The sequence below is a fragment of the Bombus bifarius genome, unplaced genomic scaffold (assembly GCF_011952205.1).
Source record: "Bombus bifarius isolate JDL3187 unplaced genomic scaffold, Bbif_JDL3187 scf7180000009243, whole genome shotgun sequence".
Lineage (NCBI taxonomy): Eukaryota > Metazoa > Arthropoda > Insecta > Hymenoptera > Apidae > Bombus > Bombus bifarius.
Genome location: NW_022884989.1, coordinates 3,843,504 through 3,867,091, shown reverse-complemented (window position 1 = coordinate 3,867,091; position 23,588 = coordinate 3,843,504). Strand labels below are relative to the sequence as shown.

General features: G+C 33.2%; 1 protein-coding gene across 2 annotated transcripts; it reads left to right on the top strand.

Moving 5' to 3' along the window:
• The first annotated feature begins 1,509 nt into the window (after positions 1–1,509).
• On the top strand, positions 1,510–22,186 carry LOC117214735 (catalase). Of its 2 annotated transcripts, XM_033461029.1 has the most exons (9): positions 1,510–1,854; positions 12,527–12,698; positions 13,664–13,805; positions 14,830–14,980; positions 16,660–16,839; positions 18,165–18,356; positions 18,759–18,995; positions 19,207–19,569; positions 21,216–22,186. In XM_033461029.1, the coding sequence occupies exons 1-9, from the start codon at positions 1,525–1,527 to the stop codon at positions 21,225–21,227; spliced, it is 1,779 nt and encodes a 592-aa protein (XP_033316920.1). In that variant the 5' UTR covers positions 1,510–1,524; the 3' UTR covers positions 21,228–22,186. The 2 variants fall into 2 exon arrangements, with proteins under 2 accessions (XP_033316920.1, XP_033316919.1); XM_033461028.1 differs by lacking the exon at positions 21,216–22,186 and having other exon boundaries at positions 19,207–20,110.
• The last annotated feature ends 1,402 nt before the right edge of the window (positions 22,187–23,588 follow it).

Here is a 23,588-nt window from a genome sequence, read left to right as displayed (position 1 = left end):
TCTCTTGGATTCTTCGCCAAGAGTGGAAGTTCTAATTATTTATGTCCCCCTGGATATAAAAAATCTGAATCGTTTGTCGTAGGTTTAAATTTAAACTTTAGAGAATTACTTTTGTTATAAAAATTATAATTTTGTTTTGTTCGATCTTTTTTGTGAAGAAAGTTAATGTAGTTAGTTTGCGTCCAATGTATTGCAATCCCAAACTTTTAATGAGTAAAATTTTGAGACGCGAAGGAACCTTTTTATTGTGCTATAACATATTTCTACGTTGATATTACTCAATAACAAATAATATCAGAAATCTCAGTTTTCCTCTTTTAAATTGAAGCATATAATGTGCCTACTTGAAAATTATCAAGATAAATATTTTTCAACAAAGGAGTTCCAGATCAAAAGATACTTACACGATAACAATAGAATAGTCATTTTTCTTAATAAATGGAAAAGGAATACAATAGTCCGACATCTGGGTAGTTTTACGAGCAAATTTTCAAAGAATGCTGGAAATATTATAGCAAATGTTACACAATTGTGGAAATATTATGGCAAATGTTACACAATTGTGGAAATATTAAACGAATATTATTAATTTGCATAAAGATGTACGAGAATTTGGATAAAATTATATAAATTACCCACATTTTTTTAAATTGATAAATAATGACTCTTGCAACTGAAATTTAAGTCCGATTAATTTACGTCTTTTTTAACAGCTTCTTCATTTTTAACTAAATCAAATTTATCATCCCCCATCTTCCATTTCTATTTAACCACTTCTATTTAACGTTACGTTAACATACCATCTCATCTGCAACATTTTCTCAAATCAATCTATGCTATCGAACTCTGTTTTTTAACATCGTGGTCATGAAAGGGAATTCAAAGGATTCGCTTGATATTATTTTGTCACTGTTTCCTCTACATACAGTCTACAATTGTACGAAATTTGAAGACGGAAATTGAAGTGTTTAAAAACATTATGGTAAATATTGTTCGGTCTTTAATGAATTAAAATCATTGAAAATATTCTGCTAATACAACAAAAATATCCTGGAAATATACTTGATATACGTATACTATTTCGCGATATAGATTATAAATAGATCGATGCAATATCTTATAACCTCTATATGTGTATAGTTCTGCAATTCTAGCAATATAATCGAGACTAATGAAACTTCAGAATATTCAGTGTAACATGGATAATATACATATCTATAAAAATTTTCGATAAATGTTCTAACATTTTCCCAATCTATGTTAAAAATAATCGAATTATAATGGACAAAACAAGCAATAATATCGAATGATCTCAACAAATTTCTCGGGCATTACGAACACAATGGCTTTTTGTTTGCTTTAAATTATCCATTTGTGGAAACTTTCAGTTCTTTTCCAAGCTTTGTCGATTTCTTAACGCCGGTTGCAAAGAGAACAAAAAACGAGAGAGCAAGTAAGCGCCTATACATAGATTCATCAACGCGGGGCAGAAAGGCAATTACACACAACGTACCGTGCCGAAGAATGCCGAAGATCGGCTCGGGCCTTATCCCGGTGATTCGGGCGATCTCGTTGGGTCGAGTGTTGACTCGTAACGCCGCATTGGCGCTCCATCATAACTCGGCCGTCCTGGATGATAAAAGACCGTTGTCATTTCCACTGATCAGTTATTGTTCGGCACGCGGCACGCAGAGGAACCTATTCCTTTCGAAGAAGACAAATAATACGCTGGCTTTTCATCGACTATTATTTAGAAGGTACTGTTGCAAGAAAGAGACAGAAGACGACAAAATGTCCAGGATGAACAGAGGCCCGGCTGCCGAACAGTTGACTGAATACAAGAAAAATGTACAGGTAAATCATGCGTGGTCGTAGTAACATCAAGGATATAAGTACACTACAGATATTTATGCAATCTCATATTTCTACGAACTTATAGAGAAAAATAGAGTTTAAACTTATTTACTTGCTTATTGTTTACTTACTTATCATTTATTACTTACGAGTAACTTTACTTTGGATATCTTATATATTTGAAATATTATTTTTTGCGCCATGCATTACATTATTCATAAATGTATGCAAGTGCGCAATCTGGATACAATGATGTAGAGTCATTCAGGAAACGAAGTTTACGCGTTTCAAGTTTGATAAAATAAATAGCTATCCAAGAGCAGTATGAAGTAATTCACTTCCTATGTTTGTCTCTGGGAATCGCTGTATTAACTAATGTTTCGCATTTGGATATTTGAATGTGAAACTCGCTGTATCGTAGAGATTAGTTTATGTATTGCAGTTGTATAGTTATTGTTAAACATACAACATACAACACGTACGCTCAGTTTATCTGTCACTTCGGTTCGACGTTACCATGCAACAGACTTTGATCGATGTGACAGATATAAAAAATAGCTGCAGTGTTCATCTGTAGTTTGGTAAAGCGTAGGTGGGCGATTCGAACTTTAATGAATTCGTTCTGTTGCAATGACAAACCGGAGTTCGGAGGTAAATTAATATTGTTCAAAGGTAAAGCTTTTTTAAAAATTGTAATACGTTGAGTTGACCAATAATGTTGGTAAAAAGTAATGATAATGATAATGGGTACCATGAACTTTGAGCAATAGGTTCAAGGTTTACTTCCTCTAAAAGAGCAAGTCAAGCTGCGTTTTTTAGTGAATATCATTATCACCATAAGAATTCTGCAACGTCTTCACTTATACTTATTACTTAAAAGTATACTTATTTAAATATCTGTGATATTATAGCGTTTCTTTACTCTATTGCAGATATGGTTATCATTTATGGTCGTCATTAGTATATTTTGTAATGAAAGTTGCGTAGCAATTTATTAACAAATAGATTTATTTTTCCAAATAATAATAATCAATTATTGCAGACCACTGCAACGTCTACGAAACGTTGACCCAATGTATAAGCGCAAAGTACAAGCGCAAAGTGCAAATATGATTCGAAAAACCAATATCACAGCGTTCAGTAATTTGTTTTAAAAATTCTAATTTCTTACTAGCTAAAAATTGAAATTTTTCTTAAAGTTTTCTTCAAATTAAAGATTTTATACTATTTTAAGTCCAAGTGATTTTAATTATGATTATAAATATTCTCGCTCCAATGTTTGATTTTAGCGTTTCTCCTGTTAGTACATTACGGATACAGCCGGGTATAAATATTAATTATAAAATTGAATGTTATATTTCCATTTGATCAACATGTTGCACATAATTCGTTCGTTATGTCGATATTATATAGGATGGGGTGGTAACCGTTGTACAACCGGCCAGAGGGTGATTTTGCATGATTATCGTTTCATCCTGTCCATTTGACGACTCACGATAACGACGATTCGTATGTAATCTTGCGTAAGGGTGACTTCTTATTCATCGAGTAGTTTCCATTTTTACGTTTCGTATCAGAAATCGGAATGTCGTTGATGTTTTCTACTTATGATAAAGTACATCGTGCTATCGATTTTTTCTAATGCGCTAATTTTTTTATAAGAAACGTTCAAGTTCGATAGGTCAAAGTGTGCATGAAACATTCACGGACAGCAATCCGCAAAGATCATTGAAGTTACATGACCGTCACCCTTGAACTAATAATTTTCAATAGATTTGCTTGAAGTTTAAACTTCCATCAGACGAAGTTTATTTGATTATTCGAAGATACCGAGTCAACGATACGTTGCTGTAATCGTTGATTAACGAGGTTTCATTACAAAATTCGTAGTATTTAGTCAATGATTCTTCCAGCATTGAATCTTCGTTTAACCTGCGAGGAAAATTGCTCTTTATTTGATCGTTAATAATAAAAACACAATGTTTCAGATCGTTTTGTAAAGAATACGTAAGACACTAAAATTCGAGATACCAGTTTTATTGTGTTCTTCGTTAATAATTTATTAAAGTGCAATGTTTTGCATGTGTTAGAGACATTTTTAAAGTCGTGGGAAGTGAAAATGCAGGAACATGTACAAAAGGTATATAATATGCAAAAATATGCAAGATATCTAAAGTAAAGTGCTCGTTGTAATACTCGGAGGGTAAGCCAAATTTCTATTTGGATGAAAACATAAATTTGCATAAATATTTACGCTCTAAATATTATTCTTTACAATTCAATTTTTTGTTTCGTACTCTGAATCAAAGCTCTCTCGAAAAATAAATATAATGGCGGAGGAAAGAGAGTTTAAGAAACTCTTACTAACGTGGTAAAACGTGTTAGTTTAAAAGAAGCTAATATTCATAGACAGACGCTGATATTAAATTTTCTTTAAATCATCGCTGCAGCAATTTAACGAGTTCTTTTCCTAGGTCTTAGTATTTCATGATTGATTATACATAATCTTGCTTGAAACGATCATTCTGAATGGTCGTGAATTGCCATGAACTTACCATGAGTTACCGAAGTAGGGAAATCTGATTTCACGTGAATGACATCATCTTGTATGTGAAATACTGTATCCTCAATGTAGATATATGACAACGTAAAATTCTGTGTGACGTAATACATTTGATAGTACGCTCATACTCTACTTATATAGTTTAAGTCAGAAGGCTGAATAGATTTTTATGACAGTCGATACACGTACGACGACGACGTAATTTTCTGATAATAATACGAAAAGGTTATTCAATTAGAAGTTATTCAATTAGGAGAGTTTATCGAAATAATTGATTAAAAAATATCGAAGATCTTTAATTTTTGATAGTTTCGATGGTATCTAGGAAACGTTATTCGTATAAAGTTTAATTTAAAAATAATGCAAAATTTTTGTACGCATTACAAATTTAAGTTGTACTTCTTAATCTATATTATAGCGGTCGTCACGTGTTTAGTAAATGGCTAGACTTATAAACTTCCCCTTCCCCCCCCCCCCCCGCCACTCGATTTTAAATTCGTGTTATATAAATCACATTTCTATAAGTGTATATCATAATATATATATAGCGAAATAAGGAGTTTCAGTACTATGTCAACATAGTAATTTTTAACGTAAAAGATAACTCAAATTAATCTGCTAATGATAACTTACTAGATTGCAATATTCAATCAACTGTCTTTCAACTGAACGTAAATATTCTTTTATCTACTGATACATTTCCTCAGAATAAAATTTATTTTCGGAAATCTTTCTAAAAAAAGGAAAGGAATTGACAATCTCGCGTTTGATTTTTTTTTCGGCACCAGATACAAAACAAAAGATTCAAAAATAAAAGACGCGAATCTCAAGTGTGATACTAGTAATTCAAAATTTTAGATACGATTTATATTGTTTCTTGAATTTTTGTATTTCTTTGTTAGAAACCGCGATAAATATTAAAAGCAGGAGGGCTGAATGCCGTCTATTTACCATTCTAATATATAATGCTGTAAAAAAGTAACAATAACAGGCAATAATATGAACAATAATAATAATTTCTCTTCGAAACGCTCGATGTGCTCGCTCTGTTCGAACAGTTCGCGTGCTATCTTTCACTATCAAAATGAAACTAAGTTAGAATAACAAGGTTCAATAGATTACCTGTTTCACCATGAACGTCGCGATAATAAATTCACACGCGTCTTGCAACGAATGACTAATCGTTACAGATTTCTTTTATTGTATCTTAGAAAATTGATAAACAAGATTTGCTTGATGATAACGCGCGTGGAATCATCCTGAGTTATGAATCGGAAGAATATCTCTATATAATCGAAATAAATGCATAATATACTTTTCGATATCTCTCGTTATGAGAAATTTTATGAGTTTATCTACAACCTGTAGTATTTGAACGATGATAACGTAATTTTATCGATTATCTATTTCAATTGTGATTCTTAAGTTCTATCTTACGCAATAATCATTCTGCAACTCATAAGTAAAGTTTTTTAAACATGTATTGGATCTTTTAATATTACGTGATTAGTTAATAATAAATAATAAAGGAATTAAATGATTAGTTACTAGGATAATAATATTAAATTAAAAATGTTAAATAATATTAGGCTACCAGTCATGCTATTTACAGTAATATTAAGCACGATATCGTTAGATATAGTGGCAGCGATATTTATCAGTATTATGGTACTTTTATTTATATAAAAGAGAAATAATTTTGTGAGTATGTATCGTACTTGTAATGTATATCTATATTGCTCCATATTGCGTATGCAAATATGTAGGTATATATATGTATACGATTGATGGTGGACGAAATGCAGAAAATAGGACGATGGCAATTAAAGTAAGAGTTATTACTGATAATTGCTTGTGAAAGATAAGAACGTTTCTATAGGTATATATTTGAATAGTGGCACATATTAATTGCCAAGCGATAAGCTGTCAGGCAATTCATCAAGCTCATGAAAAAAAGAACCATTACAAATGTAAAAAATTCAAGAAATATTCAAATAGTTCGAGCAAATTTTGCGGAATTCTAAAAGAATTGCCAATTAATTAGCTGCATATGTAAACCACGCTAATATTTGACACATTTTTTAATTAAAGTCTAAGAACAAATTTTAAATAAAAGTATGAACTCTATTTTACCATAATTAAAAACATAAATTTACGTTGAAAATGTTATTGACATATGGCGACCAAAGTCCGATAATTTTTTCATTCAAGCGAATTGTATTGAGGTAGAATGGTGTCGTTCTTTTTGGGTAACGACAAGAATTCATGTTAACGTGTTTCGATCTTTATTTTCCTTTTAATCAGATTTACATTTTACTGCAAAATACCAGTACAGATCGATATTTCGTAGCTGTGTTTATCAGATGGGCACACGAGCACATGTCGCGTGTTATTGTTCTAGAAAACTGGAATTGTTATATAAAAAAAGTTCATGTCGCAATTCGTCACGAAATCGATTCGAATATTCCGATTAGAAAATGTACGAGAAAATTAGAATTCTATTTTTTTTCTTTTTTTTTATTAGCATAATTAACAGAGCTATCTATTGATCCAGATCATAAGAAAATATCGATTTACAATTTTTTTTTAATTACAATTTACAATTTATGATACACTTCTCCGAAAGATGTGAAAAAATTATGCATAAATAATCACAATAAAACTATGCTACAAGCATGAAAATATTAACATGGTCACGTCAATAACTAAGGTAATAATATAAGCAAATAGCAATTTTTAATTTTTTTAACCGCGTTCCTCCATTTCAAAAAGACTGAAAAAAATACACGTTAATATCCATAACGAGACAGTAACATTGTAAAAACATCGATACTCGACGCTATTTCAATATAAAATTAGCGTTTGAAAAATTCTGAAAAATTTCACAGACATGTTCGCCACGAGGAAAAATATCTCTGACTTGTTTTCATAATGTTTCATTAAGTAGAACGAAAGAAACGAAACTTAAACCGCAAATTTCGTTTCGTCCTGTAACTACAGAACAGAAAGAGTATTCTTCGAGATGTGTATTGGATGATACGCATCTCGGATCAACTTGGTTTGGGGGCACTTTTGCTATTCGGCTATATCCTTTACTTGCTGATTGAAAATTTTAAATAAGCCAAAAAACCTGATTTTTAGAGATAAGTAAATAGATTGTTGAGGTTATTAAATGTATAAACAGAGAAACGCGTGGATAAATTGTAAGGTAGAAAATATATTTTAATACAGAAGAGAAAATTAAAAAGATCAGGTGTAGAGTTTTTTTTTAGAAGTGGTGACCACTTCAACATAGATAAACTAATCGAACTTAATAGGAAATACGTTGCGCGATCTAGAAAAATAATTGTTTACGCGTAACTAAAAAATTCTCAGAATTAATTAATTAAACTGGTATTTCCAATAAAAATAAGAATTTCTTTCATACTATGACAACATCATATTATTTCCATATTGTTATAAAAATAGCGATTTCTTTCAATAAAATAATATTTCATTTACACTACGACAGTATCGTGATATTAGCGTCATATCACTATAAAAATATCGATTTATGCAATAAAAAAGATAGTTGGTTTGGAAAATTTTACGATCCTATCATAATAGCTATGCCTATATCGCTATAACATTTCAATGAGATTTTAATTCTTCTAATGTCAAACAGAGGGAAAAATAATGTTTGAGAAGGAGAAAATACGATAAGAAGACTATTGAAAGACTTGTTGCTTTATCATAATTTAATGGTAGTATAAATTAAGCAGCCACTAAAGGATATTTGCGATGTCCTTCTCTTCCTTCAAAGGACTTGCGCCACTCGTAAAACTACGCTGATTCATGGTACATCGTAAAATTAATTTAGGAACAATGCCAGTCGCGAAACAAGTTGCAACATAAATTCCCACGCGATTTGTGAGACGGAGTAATCCAGGAGCTGTGCGATTCGTTTCGGGGAAAAGAGGGGAACGCTGTCGATTACATCGTCATAAATTTGAACATGACATTTTATATTGACATGGAGCAATCGTAATCTGAAAACTCCTTCTCTGTAGTATGATAAGTCGAATATCTACATTCTGTGTTGCGTAACAGTTTGGAATGGAACGATAACGAAATTGTTGGAATCCCTTTGAAATCGACGATCAACCTATTCTACATTGTTAGGAATTAAGAAATAGAAAGTAGGTAACGCTACACACACACGCACACAAACACACAAAAGTAAGTAAAACGTTGTCATTAACTACTTGGGCAGGAATTTAGTCGATGGTACGTGAGCTATGGGTGTCTATTTAATTTCTAAAAGCAGCATTGTTTAAGTATCAGTAGATATTTATTTTAGACAAATCATTATAATAGAAAAAGGTATTCATTCGGGGTTGATATTAAAGTAACAAATCAAATAAAAAAGGATTAATAATGTTCGTCAATATTATTATTTTTATTTTAGAAACAAGCATTTTGCTTGCCTTCCAGTAGTATACTTCATTCATTGTACATTCTCATTCTTTTTCGTGAAATTATCTTAAAACAATGTCGGTGCAATCAAAGTTTAATGACAACTGGCAATGATAAAACCATTGTCAAAATAAGCGGTTCGGACTAAGTGTGCGATCCAATCAAGTGAGAGATGTATTATTGTTTTTAATTTTTTTGAGCAAATATTAAACGTACAAGTTGCGTTTTAATATAACAAGCACAATAATGTCCAAGAATTATTTTCTTTCCGATATCACATATTTGTAGTGGAAGATTCGAAGATCGAGCCTATTTTCTATACGTAATTAACAGTTGGACGAATCCTTATCAAGTTGATACTGTTGTTTCGTTGAAATTAACTACTCTGGTGATATTGCTTCAGTGAGAACAGAACACCTTTTGAAGTTTTTGCTTGAAAGAATGTATTATATCATGAAAGTACCGATATAATTCAAACATTAAGATTAAAAGTTCAAATCTCAAGCTAATGCATATGGAAATAATATTCTAACTCTGTGTTATACTGTAAATTCCTTTTCTTTTCTATTATTGAATATTCCTAATACGATCATTTAAAACCGAATTTTACTATCTTATTCCATCTACATTACATTTACAGTTTGATTCTCGCGAATTGCATTCTTTGCACAAAATTATTGAATATTCCGAAGACGATCATTTAAAACCGAATTTTACTATCTTACTCCATTTACATTACATTTACAGTTTGATTCTCGCGAATTTCATTCTTTGCACAAAATTATTGAATATTCCTAATACGATCATTTAAAACCAAATTTTACTATCTTACTCCATTTACATTACATTTACAGTTTGATTCTCGCGAATTTCATTCTTTGCACAAAATTATTGAATATTCCTAATACGATCATTTAAAACCGAATTTTACTATCTTATTCCATTTACATTACATCTACAGTATAATTCTCGCGAATTGCATTCTTTGCACAAATTATTCTGAAGACGATGCCTGACCTTTGACCAAGTTACACTCGTCATATCGCATAAAAGGTCCCTTGCGTAAATTCTCTATTTACCATACGATATTTTTCCACTTCCTATGTGGATCATCCAGTATCAGCTACTAATATGCAACACTGTTTCCAAGGATAAAGCATAGCTTATTTTTCTTCTTGCTTTACATTTCATGACTTTTCAAAAGGAAAAGTTGATTCGCTTAAATTGGAAAATTGATCTTACGAAATAATGTTTCATTTCTAAGAATAAGAAAATTAGCTACGCGTCTTCCATTCTGCAGAAAATAAAGAAAAATTGTCTTAGTTGAACTGTTCCTTATTGTCGACGAAAGTTAACACATCAGTTCAGAGAATAGTTTAGAGAATATAAGAATTCCTTTTTCTGAAAGAAGAAAAAAAGTTATTTACGATGAAATATATCTTATTCTGAAAAAATTAATTTTTTGTTCTGGAAAAGAGGAAGAGGAAAGAAAAAATAACGTCGTGAGTCAATTAGTACAAATTACTACTTAATTTGAATGTCCTATTTCATAAAATATATTCAATTCCATTATCATTTCAAAAATAAAGAACGTCGGTTTCGTTTCAGCAACCATGTATTTGCAATAATTATACGTTCCAAGGTAGATAACATATTAGATAAACATATTTCATGTTCGTTGCTTCTCCATTATTTCGTTTTCGCCGGGAGAATTATCGGTTATCGCTTCGTTCAAAACAACATGTTATTTTCTTTTCCGTTGCAATTGTATTTTCTTCGTTAAAGATCGTACTTATTATGTGTCGATTAGGCAAACGAATAACGCACGATAGTTGCATGTTTTTTTTTTCTTTATTTTTATTTCGATGCACTCGGACGATTCCATGCAAGATAATTGAATCGCTAGTCGCGATCCTCCAATGGAATTAGAAATTACCATCGAAATATTCCGTAGAATCGGACATGAACGACGATAATTATTATAACGAGACTTCGAAGTGAGTCATGGCCGTGGTTCGTGTACGATAAAAAATGATACGATTCTACAAACTTTGAAAAATGGCACATAGTTACATATATCGATCACTCGTAGGTAACAGATGGGTTTGGTAACGATTTTTAGTTTCAAATTACCGCTATATCTTCTCGGTAGATTTTCAAATGAATTGCCGATTGATATCGAGATTTATTACTTTTGATAAGAAGTAATGCACGAATAATATTATTTTTTGCTAATCGCCAGATATCAGACGATAGTCGTCAACTTTTTAATTTTCTATGTATCTCAGGTAGAAATCTTGATCCTTCTGATCTTCTTTCTTAAAGGCCACTCTTTTCCAGGTACTATGTCGTAACATATAATCTTATTAGTAGACATTTGTATTAGTGACATAATTAAAAGATGCGTCCTAAACAGAGGTTCTTTCATCCACTGAACGTTACAATAAACGCTTTACTTTGCATGTTTTATATACTTTTCAATATTACGTATATTCTTGCTTCTTTAATATTTTTCAGAAAAATTCACAATTCCATTGCTAAAATTTTGTAAAATTCTAACTCGAAAATTCTTCTTACTTTCGGTTTCTTTCATTCCCAATTTTATTTAAACGTCGAATATCTTCGTTATTCAAGGACTATTTTATTGCCAATAAAAGCACCAAGAGGACTTGAATAACGTAGAGCGTAGCGTAGAACAGAGTAAATGTTGGCTTCGAAATCAATTTGGAAAACAAAGTTTAAGTCTAAGTCTAAGTCAAGACTGCAAGTCAAAGATTCCCTTAAAAATCTCAGCTTGTGTCTCAATTTATTTGTTGATGGCTCATTTCTCATTTCGTACTTTGAGAGGCTTCGTTTTTACAATACTTGTGTCTACTCTTCTCTGTGCGTGATATACGCATATCGCACATATAAGGAATCCGAGCTTGTATTTTTCATTACAAAAGGGCAGTGAAATTTAACTTGCGTAGAATTACCACACACGGAAACGCTTTGGCATACAGCGCAACGTACAAAATGAAACTGTTCTCGCGATACGCGATGAGTTTCACCGGTTGCATACCTACACGGCGTTTCGAGTTAATTCCGTAACAACGGATTAGTCAATGTTGACTTTGATTATGGAATAGTACTTGCGTTGCACAAAACGCAATCTCTCGTGTAACACAGCAATCCCATCACAATAATTCGCATCGACACGTCAGATTTACTTAATTGACCGCGAAAGAACGACTCATCGCGGCACATAAAATACATTTGACGTAATAGTCATTTCAACTATGTTGATTTAAGTTATTACCAAGCTGTTGAATCTTAATAGGAAGTTTCTCGAAATAAAACAGTCACTTTTAGAGATAAGATCGATCAAACGATATTATAGACGAATGATAAAGAAATAATATATTAATTCGGATGCAAACGAAATTAGGCGATTCGTCTTAATAATTTAAATTAAAAATCATTGTAACGTCTGGGTAGTAAAATAAATACAAAATATTTAATTCAAAAGTATAGAAACAAACAACACATAGCAAAAATATAAGTTTCGAGTTGAGCGTATCGAAAGAAACAGAATTTTAGTTTTAAACACGAGCATGAAACTTTCTGCAAAAATCTATAGCTCTTTCTTTATCAACGGTTTATTGTTTTCTTCAGGGCCAGCATGTATTGCTAACCGGAAGTGGAAACCCGATCGCTAAGAAGACAGCCAGCTTGACGGTTGGTCCAAATGGCCCTATTCTGCTTCAAGATTTCGTCTTTATAGACGAAATGTCTCATTTCACCAGAGAAAGGATTCCGGAGCGTGTGGTGCACGCGAAAGGAGCTGGTACGTTGACTCGTCACGTTTTCAACATATCGCAGGACATCTACCGAAGAATATAACGAAATATACGTTGTTCTATGTATACATTTTATGGCTATATGATAGCCTTATAGCTTTCGAGCTATAAAACACAGCAGCTAGTCTTGCGATCTACTATAGCAGAGGTATTGGAAGAATTTTTCAAATTATAAAGCGTGAAAAATCTGTAGAATGCAATGTTAAAGTTTGTATTTGATTTTTTAAGGTCTTAAGCTTACGTACGTAATTCTAAAAACTTGTTCTTAATCCTTTCGCGTTGTAAATGTAATCTTTGAGGCGGCCAGGAGGCCAATACTAATATCAATTATGTTTAGCGTACTTAAGAGACACTATATACTACAGAATCAACGACTTACGTATCAGGAATAAACGAGACAAGACGTGTTTAAATTACAAGGACACTTTGCTTGTTAATGTAAGAAAGTAAATTAATGTAGGAAAGTGCTTTATAATTATAATGTATATTATTTGTTGCGTCATAGCAATATTTTTACACGTCGTTGATGAAATTTCAGGAAAGACAGTTCGATTACTTTCATCGACATATAAACGAACATAACGATCTTCCACATCGTGGTGTCTGAATTAGCACGTAACATTCCGACGAACCATCTCATCCGCTTAACGATCATCATCTTCTGTCTCACCGTCGTATTTCTCTGCCTTCGTTCCTATCTTCCAACGGAACGAAGCAATTCACGAGAGTTGCAGTTCCAGATAGCAGCCTCGTATCATAAAATCCGAACAACGAGAAAACAAGCGAAAGAAGATGAAAAAATAAGAAGGCCGCGCGAGAACTGAAAAGTCGTAGAAGAAGTTACATATGCACAGAGGAAATATCCATAAAACGTTCGGAACGTCGGAGTAACGCGGATAACCGACCGTACTACCGAATCGTTATCTCTTTTTTGCTTTCTGTTTGGTCGCAGGTGCATTCGGTTATTTCGAAGTTACCCACGACATTACCAACTACTGTAAGGCAAAGGTTTTCTCCTCCATTGGAAAACGTACTCCCGTCGCTGTGAGATTTTCCAGCGTGGGCGGCGAGTCTGGCTCCTCTGATACTGTCAGGTAATTGCCAACGTGTACATTTCCGCTCGAACGTGCTCGGGTGAAATGCCCGTCATTCCTCGTCTCGTATTTCATACGTGTAGAAATTTTGTTATTTTCATTAGCCCATTAAAAGGGAGGAGGAATTTCCGTACGTCGTTCTCTGGCCGGGGACTGAACTTCAGAAAATTCTTGCTGAACGAAAGAACACGAAGATAAGGAAGCGAAGATTTATTTGGATCGTTAACGATGAGATCAGAGATTCGTAGATCAGAAGCTTATAAATACTTCCTATTGTTTCCCTACGAATCGCTTGCTGATTCACGCGCGTTTGCCAGAGATTTATAAAATAACGTTCATTGTAATATTTGACGGGCGAAACGTGTTTCTACTTGGAATCCGTCTGTTCAGTTACGTTTGTAAAAAATGTAAAATTGCGTGAACATCCGTGCTCGAATAGTTAAAAATAACCACGGAACGTACATAATGGATCGATGCTTGTACTATTCACGGACAGTTACTTGCAAATTACCTGAAAAAGTAGTTTACAAAAGCGTGAATGGTCCCAAGACAATGGAGACTAATGGCCGCGAAAGGGAAACTCAGACTTGGCGCAATTCATGACAATTATGGGTTGCAAAAATGCCGGAAACGGAGCTCGAAACAACCGTTGTTTCTTGCGTACAAATCAGCCGGCTTAGTCACACGGAAACGCGCGAAAAAGCGAACGCGCGCGTCGTCCTCGCGATTAATCGGGCGACTACCCAATCGTGGAAAATTTCCTTTTTTTTTTCTCGAAGCTGTAGCTACGACAATTTTCGATGAATCACGCGCGATTTCACGCCTTTTGTCACTCTTTCTCAGGTGCGTTTTAACTTCAACGTTCAGTCGATTGTCCTTTCGATCCTAATCGCGATTGAAATACGAGAGGAAGATATTTCTTCCCTGTGAAACTTCCTTTTATGCCGTTAATAGCAATGCTTTAGTCCTGTGAGTTCGTTTTTTCTTGATCATCGATCGATTCTTTGTTCTCTTTTGTTCGCAGAGATCCACGTGGTTTTGCGATCAAATTCTACACCGAGGATGGTATCTGGGATTTGGTGGGCAACAACACACCGATCTTCTTCATCAAGGACCCGATATTCTTCCCCAGCTTTATCCACACGCAAAAAAGAAATCCTGTCACTCACTTGAAGGTTTGTTATCCGATCGGTTTAGCGAGTTGTATTTTACGAAGTTGAGATTTCTTCAAGACTTGTAACTTGCTCTAGGTCGTCTTCTTTTCTATCCTTTTTTAGAGGATGGACAACGTCAGAGTCGGATCTAAATATTCACACGTTAGAGTTTTATTTTTCTATTCCGTCCCGGATAGTTGGACATGCAGATTTTGGTCAGTCAGAGTTAGTCTTTCTGTCGCCTGTTACTTTAAGTTCGTGCAAGAAACGTTACGAGTTATATGGAGTTTATAGCCGAGGATTATACTATTTTAATTTTCTATTCAAGCTAAATCATGTTCAAAATTATTCTGTATAGTAAGAGTTCGGTAATCGTGGTAGCTTTGTTGGCAGAGTTTATTGCCTACGAAAGGGTGAAACTGATTTTGCAGCTTTGCTATGCTTTGTTTCTCGCATATGAATTCGTTTCAGGTCCGAATCTGAAACTTTAGCGATTGATTAAGCGTTAACACAGCAATATGAAATATAAATGTTTAAAAGCGTTTCAAACGTTACGTTCTCGCATTTCTTTTAACACTAGAACTGCCGATAGTTAACACGAACCTATTTCTACCAAAACCAGTCAAAATGATTGATCTTTAAAAAATACGTAATAATAGAATATTTTTATATTTACTGATTTATTACTTTCTTACAGAAGCAATTCCATGTTATGTAGTACATTTTTGGTATTATTAATCCATCTGGTAATCCCTAAACGAGGGTTAACACGTTTATAAAATTGTAGAACCATTCATTTTGACTGCTGTGGTAGTTCCAGTGTTAAGCCATTCTAACGAAGATACGACAAATAGTACAGCGAGGTAATTAGATTATGCGGTAGAAATAATAAAACATCTGCGAGGGATCAAAACTTTAAGATCAGCTTGTGAAGTTTATTTTGCAATTACCAAGATTGTCAGAGTAATAGCTACATGCCAGGGTTCCCTGGTATCCGATCGGTAAACGATAAGTTAATTAACGTGGAATAGTATTAGAAATTTTCAGATACCTCTGGAGACTCGATTCAGGTCAGACAGTGATTAGTCTAAATCGGCCGGAACTGGAAACTTTCTCGCAGCGTAGGATTTCCTAAATACTCGTGACTTTCCGGAGTCGAGTTTCGGATACTTGTGAAATCCTACGTAGAAGCTCTTGCGATCCCCGATCGATCCTGTTCCTCGTGGAAAAGCGAGCGTAGCAATGTAACGTTGAATCAAAGCTTCTTGATCATCGCTGCCAACTCGAACTGTACACTGTGTTTCGTTTATTTAGAAGAGAACTTAGTGTATAGCCTTAGCAAATAATTTTGTACGTTGGAGAAGAAAACTTGCACCGACCGATGCCATCTAACGATGTTTGCGATTTATCATTCTCTGATACGCTATAGATCTCGAATATGTGGTAGGAATTGCTAGCAGTAATTTTATTTATTAAGGGACATAGTTTATCGTTCTCGGGTTCCTATCGTTTTTATAATCGCGTTCGTTTTCGTTTCTCTCGCCGAAAAGCGCGTAATTGCACATTTATATGGTTATTATATAGTTGTTAGCGTAGATGTGACTACATGTATGCCTTGCTATTCTGCGTACAGCATATCCGCGTTCACTAATTAGCGCGCGCCAGACTAAACGGCGTGTTAATTGAATTGTCTTGCATAGGACGCCGACATGTTCTGGGACTTCATCTCTCTGAGACCCGAGTCAACGCACCAGATCATGTTCCTGTTTTCGGATCGAGGTATTCCCGACGGTCATCGTCACATGAATGGTTACGGCTCCCATACGTTCAAGCTAGTGAACGCCGACAACGACATAGTCTACTGTAAATTCCACTACAAGGTGCGACTTTTATTATACTTTACAGGATAAGCGTCGTCGTTTTGAAGAAACCGAGGTATATGACTTGTACGATACTAAGAAATAGCGAGAGATTATGTTTGTGAAAATGTAGAACGAAAATTGAACATCGATGAGAAGACAGTGGCTTCTTAAGCTTTTACGCGATATTTTGAAACCTTAAAATACGTAGAATCGATATAGTACGCAAAAATACATATAAAATGTTTCAGATAAAATATTAATTACAATTTTTAGCAGGTGAAATAAATTTGTATTTAGATTTTATTTTTGTGTATACAACAGAATCTACGGTCTATCGACGATAGTTTATAAAATATATATATGCAACGTGATTAGAAGCTTTATTGCATAAAGAATGTAAAACCTTGAAAACGAAAAGAGATGAGTTTAGTTCTGTTTTGTTTTGTAGAAATTAATGATACAACGGTTCGACGCGTTTGTTCGCTGTGGCTATCACCGTGGTGAGGCGACTTTCTACATTTTTTATTACGCGAACAGATAGTATCAGATTGTATTTTGCATTGTATTTTTTCCAAGAAGAAAAAAAAGTCATCTACTTCTGTTGATTGTTTTGATCAAAGTATGGAAGCGCAGTTGAGCGATATAAAAGCACTTTAAAGATTCTTCTAAGGAACGAAATTTTAAACAATTGAAGTTAAACAATTACGCATAAGATACCGTGTATCCGCGTTGAAAATACTTGTATAAGAAAATTAGCCAGTCAAAATATTTTGTTTCACAAGATTTGTATATATCAGTTCCAAAATTACGAGGTTTAATATTTGGTATTCAGTTAGTTTATAGAAACGAAAGTTAAAGCAAAAAAACTCGTCATGAATAAAAAAATATGTTTCATAAATAGCAGCGAATGTCGATTGCAGATACAAAACGGCATAAAACACGAGAAAGAGTATAAATAATGATATACGTGAACCGAATCGAATGAATGGAATGTTTGAAAATGTGCATTTATTTTGAGAAAAAGCCGGTAGCTTATGAAATAAATTTCGAAATAAAAGAATACAAAGCTGTCGATAATATTGAACTTTAATATTATATATTACAACGTTAAATATTACGTTCAATTTCGTCCATCTGCCGAGTTTTAAAGATTATTTATCATATTAAAAGTTTATATGCTTTTTAAATACATATACAATATTTTATTATATTTTTATTTAATTTGACATAAGCTAGCTACGAATAAGGAAAGAGAAAAGATTTTATCATAAATGAAAAATATTTCGTATGCACATACTAATTCATCTCTATTTTTTTAGTAATATTGTTTGAAATTATTTCAGACCGACCAAGGAATTAAAAATATCCCAGTCGATAAGGCGGCTGAATTAAGCAGCTCTGATCCCGATTACTCGATCAAAGATCTTTACAATGCGATCGCTACACATAATTATCCGACGTGGACGTTCTCTATTCAAGTGATGAAGCCGTGTCAAGCAAAGAAGTTCAGATGGAACCCCTTCGATTTGACCAAAGTAATAACAATGTAACTCGATACGTTAGATCTTGATAAAGTAATTTTATCGCGTCATTTTATAAAATACAGGCGTTAGTTCAAACAACAGAATTCAAATTTTATACACAGGACTTAAACGATTACGTTTGTAAAAAGAAAACTAGATGAATACGTAGTCTATGATCAATAACTGTTTATCTTATATCAACGTATCATATTTGGGTAACATAAATGATAATAAATTTTCCCATTCAATTTCACTTATTGAAATATACGTTGAAGATGAGATGTTAAAATAAGTTACAAGGAATAGCCATTGATTTTAATCGTGGAGAAATTAAAGATTCGAAAGAAAAGAATTTTTAAGAAAATTTGCGATGCTAGCAAGATTTAAAGAAGCGCTTTGTTCCTAACTGAACAGGTATGGCCGCATGACGAGTTCCCGCTCATACCTGTTGGTAAGCTGGTGCTAGACCGAAATCCTGAAAATTACTTTGCTGACGTGGAGCAAATAGCCTTTGATCCGGCTCACATGGTACCTGGTATTGAAGCAAGTCCTGACAAAATGCTACAGGGTCGACTATTCTCTTACGGTGATACTCACAGGCATCGTCTTGGACCGAATCATCTTCAGTTACCTGTGAACTGCCCGTACAAGGTAACTGCTATTATATGCATATATAATATACTTGCATATATTAGCCAGCAAAGAAGATATTCCATCTGCATAATATGACAATATGCGTATATTATAACGATAGTAATCAACAAATAGATCAATTTCTCATTTTTTTAAATATTTTTCTCAATAACTGTATCGTCACTCATAATAAAAGGAAAAATAAATGAACAATCGTTTTATTTTTTAGGCGATTTCCGCGATGAATTACCAACGCGATGGCCCGATGACCTTCTATAATCAAAATGGTGCGCCGAACTATTTCCCCAACAGTTTCAGTGGCCCACAAGAATGTCCAGCTGCTCGTCCCACAAGCTACCACGTGAGTGGCGACGTGGACCGTTACGATATAGAAGATGAAGATAATTTCGGACAGGCGACCATATTTTGGAGACGAGTTCTCAACGATGACGAGAAGACCAGGCTGGTGAACAACCTGGTTAATAGCCTTCGTAATGCGTCAACGTTTATCGTCGAGAGGGCCGTGAAGAACTTTACGGAAGTGGACACTGAATTGGGCAAAAGACTTACCGATGGCCTTCGTAATGTTGGCGTGAGGATCAACCTTTTTGGCAAAACAGCTAGCTTATGAACAAAATAATTCTTCCTTTTGTACTATAATCGCTGTGCTGAACTACATACGTATACTATCTAATAATTCACATTTTTCATGGATAGAGCACGTCGTTACTTTGGTTAACATCCTTCTTAAAAATCTTTTAACATTTATCGCATTTACTCATGTTTTTTCTTCTTTTCTCCTTTTATTATTGTACTTCTATATATTACTGGCTTCGCTTTCCTTTTCGTTACTGTATCTTTTACTCTATCGGCTTCGCTTTCCTTTTTGTTACTGTGTACTTTATGAATCTAGAATACGTTTCATTATCTTTCCATTGAGAAAAGAGACTCAATCAAGCGTAATGCAAAGTGATTTATACGATGCATTATCTGTACGATGTCTTTGTATCGAACAATTTGTACTGTTATATCACCAATATACGACATAAAAGTTTGTACGAAGTAATGAAAGATGTTTTGTAATTTAATATAAAAGTAAAATAAAGAGTACGGGGGAACAAGGGAACTAAATGATAAACATATTACAATATCATTTTAGAAAAGTGATTTTAGTCTTTCGCTTGAAGCTTTTCTCTTACGATATGTCAATATTAATAGTAAATTATTCAATCTGAATTATTCGACAACACAATGAAACTAGGTATTAAAATTGATTGGAAATCTCTTTACAACAATATTTCTCTTTTTTTTTTACAACAGTAAAAAGTTGAAAGACAGATTTAAATTAATTAGTATCTTCTTCAGATATGTGGTTGGTAATTTTAATACAATATAATTAGTACGCAATCACGATGTCTATTTATTTAATGTTCAGTTCACTCGATGTACTGTTTATTCAGCAACGAAACATAAACTGCTGCATTGGACAATAAAACGAGGTCTGAATATCTCTCAAGAAGATTAGGTGAGAATTATTCGCTGTTAAATGAACAAAGAACGCCAAATTAATTGTCCGCGAAAATTGTTTGCAAGTATCCTATTCATTTTACGATTTCGGTAATTATTTTCGCCGAAGGAGAACGCTTCAAATTTAACGTCTCAATCTTCTCCATTGTGTCTCGACATTTGCAAATAACAATCAGTCTGAAGCATAACAGACAGCAATGAACAGGTATAGCCCACGATAATACTTTTTAATTCCATACTTATAATTTAATTTTAGTTCAACCCGTTACCAATGTTTTCTTATTTCATATTAAATCGATTCTATGTGACATAAAAAATATTACACACCTTACGTTAGACCTGAGTTACTTTATCCTATGATTCGTCAATAATTACGATTAAAGCTCGCCACACCCTTAACACGCCTTACTCAAGCGATAGTAATTACCGGACCACGAATATTTATGCAAATTTACACGGCACATTTTTATGAAAATTTGCTTGCTTCTATAGAAATTTGTTTTGTCTATACTTCTATCAGAGTACTTTAAGCTTCTACCAAATTTATATTCAATATAAACTTTGTATCATGCTTTGTTCATTTTTGCCAATTACGTACATTCTATGTGTTTCTTCATCTTCAAATTTTCTATAAATTCATAAAATGCCCATAATTTAGTTATAAAAAAATAGTCGTCTATCCAGAACTAATCGATATCGTTCAATTTATAGATGCAACTTTAACGTTTCGTCTCTCACAGTCGGCCGATAAGGAACTACGAGCAAGGAAAAATCAGCGAAGGTTTTCCTTGAGCAAGATAATCTCAACGAAGATATTAATAAATAGAAAAATGTTGGTTTGCGAAATTCTGGTTTATCAACGAGGAAAAATTCACAGTTCCAAGTCTACAGTGAATCCCGGTGGTATTTACACGTTGCTTGAACAAAGATGATGTACATTTTATCCTACGTATGAGCGAAGCTCGGCAAACGAGATGACATGTTCGACAGGTGTAGAACATCTGCTTTATGGCGCAATGAATGATCACATTACACCGTTATGTAAAGAAACAAAGTGAAGTATTTTGTTTCTGATCGATTGTCTAAAATTTCATCAACCACCAGAAAGTATGATATTAGCAACTCGGTTGAAAAAAAGAAATTGAAATATCGTTGGCTTTTACAAGTTTTTGACAGCATTGGTTCGTCTTATAAAATCTTGCGGTTACCGACGATTGATTAACAATTGTTAAATTGTTTTTGATAGAAGTGGAACTAATATTAAAAGTATGATGTAGCGGTAGAAAATTTGTAATGGTGTAGGGATATCAGGTGTTTTTCACGGTAGTTTATCTTACAGTATTGCAATAGCTTATAGAGTTACAGTATTATAACGTTTGATTCGATTATACGTATTTTTGTATTTTCTCTATCACACGTTTACCTTATTTTTTATTACACAATGTGATACACGTTCTGTATCACATAACGTAAAAAAAAAGAAAAGAACGAAAAGCAGAGTATTACACTTTCTAAGTTATGTCGCGTGATTCAGGTGCTTATCTTTGAGTGCACAGGGAAGATTTATTTTTCGAGAAAATATGATACGAATGAATTATTAGATTTAACGTAAATTAACTATGTATACGGAAAGTCCGTAATTTAAATTTGTGCTAAATAAAGTTTCTTAATCGAATGCAATATTTTATGCGTTTTTAATTTTCCTTCATAAACAATATCGTAGTGTCTAATAAGAGAATGTACGTCTACATGAAGAAAGACTACTTCTATTTGAAATGTAGCAGTATATTTACATTCTGGAAATATCCAGGTTTGGCAAGCACTCTGTCTCTGAAAAATATGTATGCGATGAAAATATCTAGGAATAACTAAAAGAAAATTTTAATTGTATCTTTCCTTAGATCTTATATCGAAAATAAATCATATTTTTGTATCGTAACGTTACCCTAAACGAAAAATTTTCCCTCCCCTTAAATTATATTAGTCGTTGATTAAAATTGTAATTTTTAAATAATCGACGTTGTCAATATGGGCATGCGGATATTTTATTAATTTCCACTTAGAAAGCGATATGTTGTTATTTATCATCAGAATGGTTGCAAAATTTTCATCCAATCGCATTGTCATTTGTTGAACAGAAAAGATTTATAAATTTATTAGACGCATACGATGAACCTAATAAAATACTTAAATTGTTTCAAGATATTTCTTCCTTCGTTATAAGAGACAGGAAACGAATTTTATAAAAATTTCGTAATTATAAAATATGATACAATTTGTACAATAGTTTACAGTTGTGGTTGCAAAATTATAGTCGCAGTTCGCAGTAGGAGAAGATAAATCTTTGAAGGTTTTATTTTATTTATATATTTTATCCCATTAAAGTAAAGTTATATTATTTACAAAATGGAATTTACGCTCAGATTATGAAATACGAAAGGAAAAAATCGTAACTTTGAAACATCAGTCATAAAGACAGTAACACTGATTGAAAGGAATGGTATGAGTGTGGGAAAACCCAATGTTTAAGATAACGGAAATTCTTTAACGTTTATCTGTTAGCATTGAGTATCAGAGTATTACTGGTGGTAAGCGCTAAAGATTCTCGCTTTAGGAATCCCCAATTTGCATACATGTGTTCCTATATCTAAATTTGGAAATACCAAAAATCGATGCAATGAATTATATGAAAACACGAGATAAAACTTACTTATCGAACAATGTAGAAAATTTCCAGTAGCAAAGAGCAACTTTAGATTTGCTAGAACATTTCAAGTCGATTACGAATGTTTATGCATTTATAATAAATATAAAAGTATAAGAACAAAGAAGTGTACAGTATATGCGTAACAGGCAAAAATATACAGGGTGGTTGGTAACAAGCGGAAAGGGGGTGATTCTACGCGAAAAAAGAAGTCGAAAATATAGAATAAAAATTTTTTAATTTTTTTTTTAATTTTTCCATCGAGACAACGATCTACAGTGAGATCCGTTATAACGTACGGCACGCGTACCGAGCGAAAATCCAAAGTCGATTTTCTCGAAAACAAAGCCTCGAACGAAAAATTTTTATTCTATATTTTC

Excerpts from the sequence above, each read along its gene's own strand:
- LOC117214735 (XM_033461028.1), top strand. The coding sequence starts at position 1,525 with ATGCCGAAGATCGGCTCGGGCCTTATCCCGGTGATTCGGGCGATCTCG. Across the intron at positions 13,806-14,829 it reads GGCTCCTCTGATACTGTCAG|AGATCCACGTGGTTTTGCGA; the intron begins GTAATTGCCAAC and ends TTTTGTTCGCAG. Across the intron at positions 14,981-16,659 it reads ATCCTGTCACTCACTTGAAG|GACGCCGACATGTTCTGGGA; the intron begins GTTTGTTATCCG and ends TGTCTTGCATAG.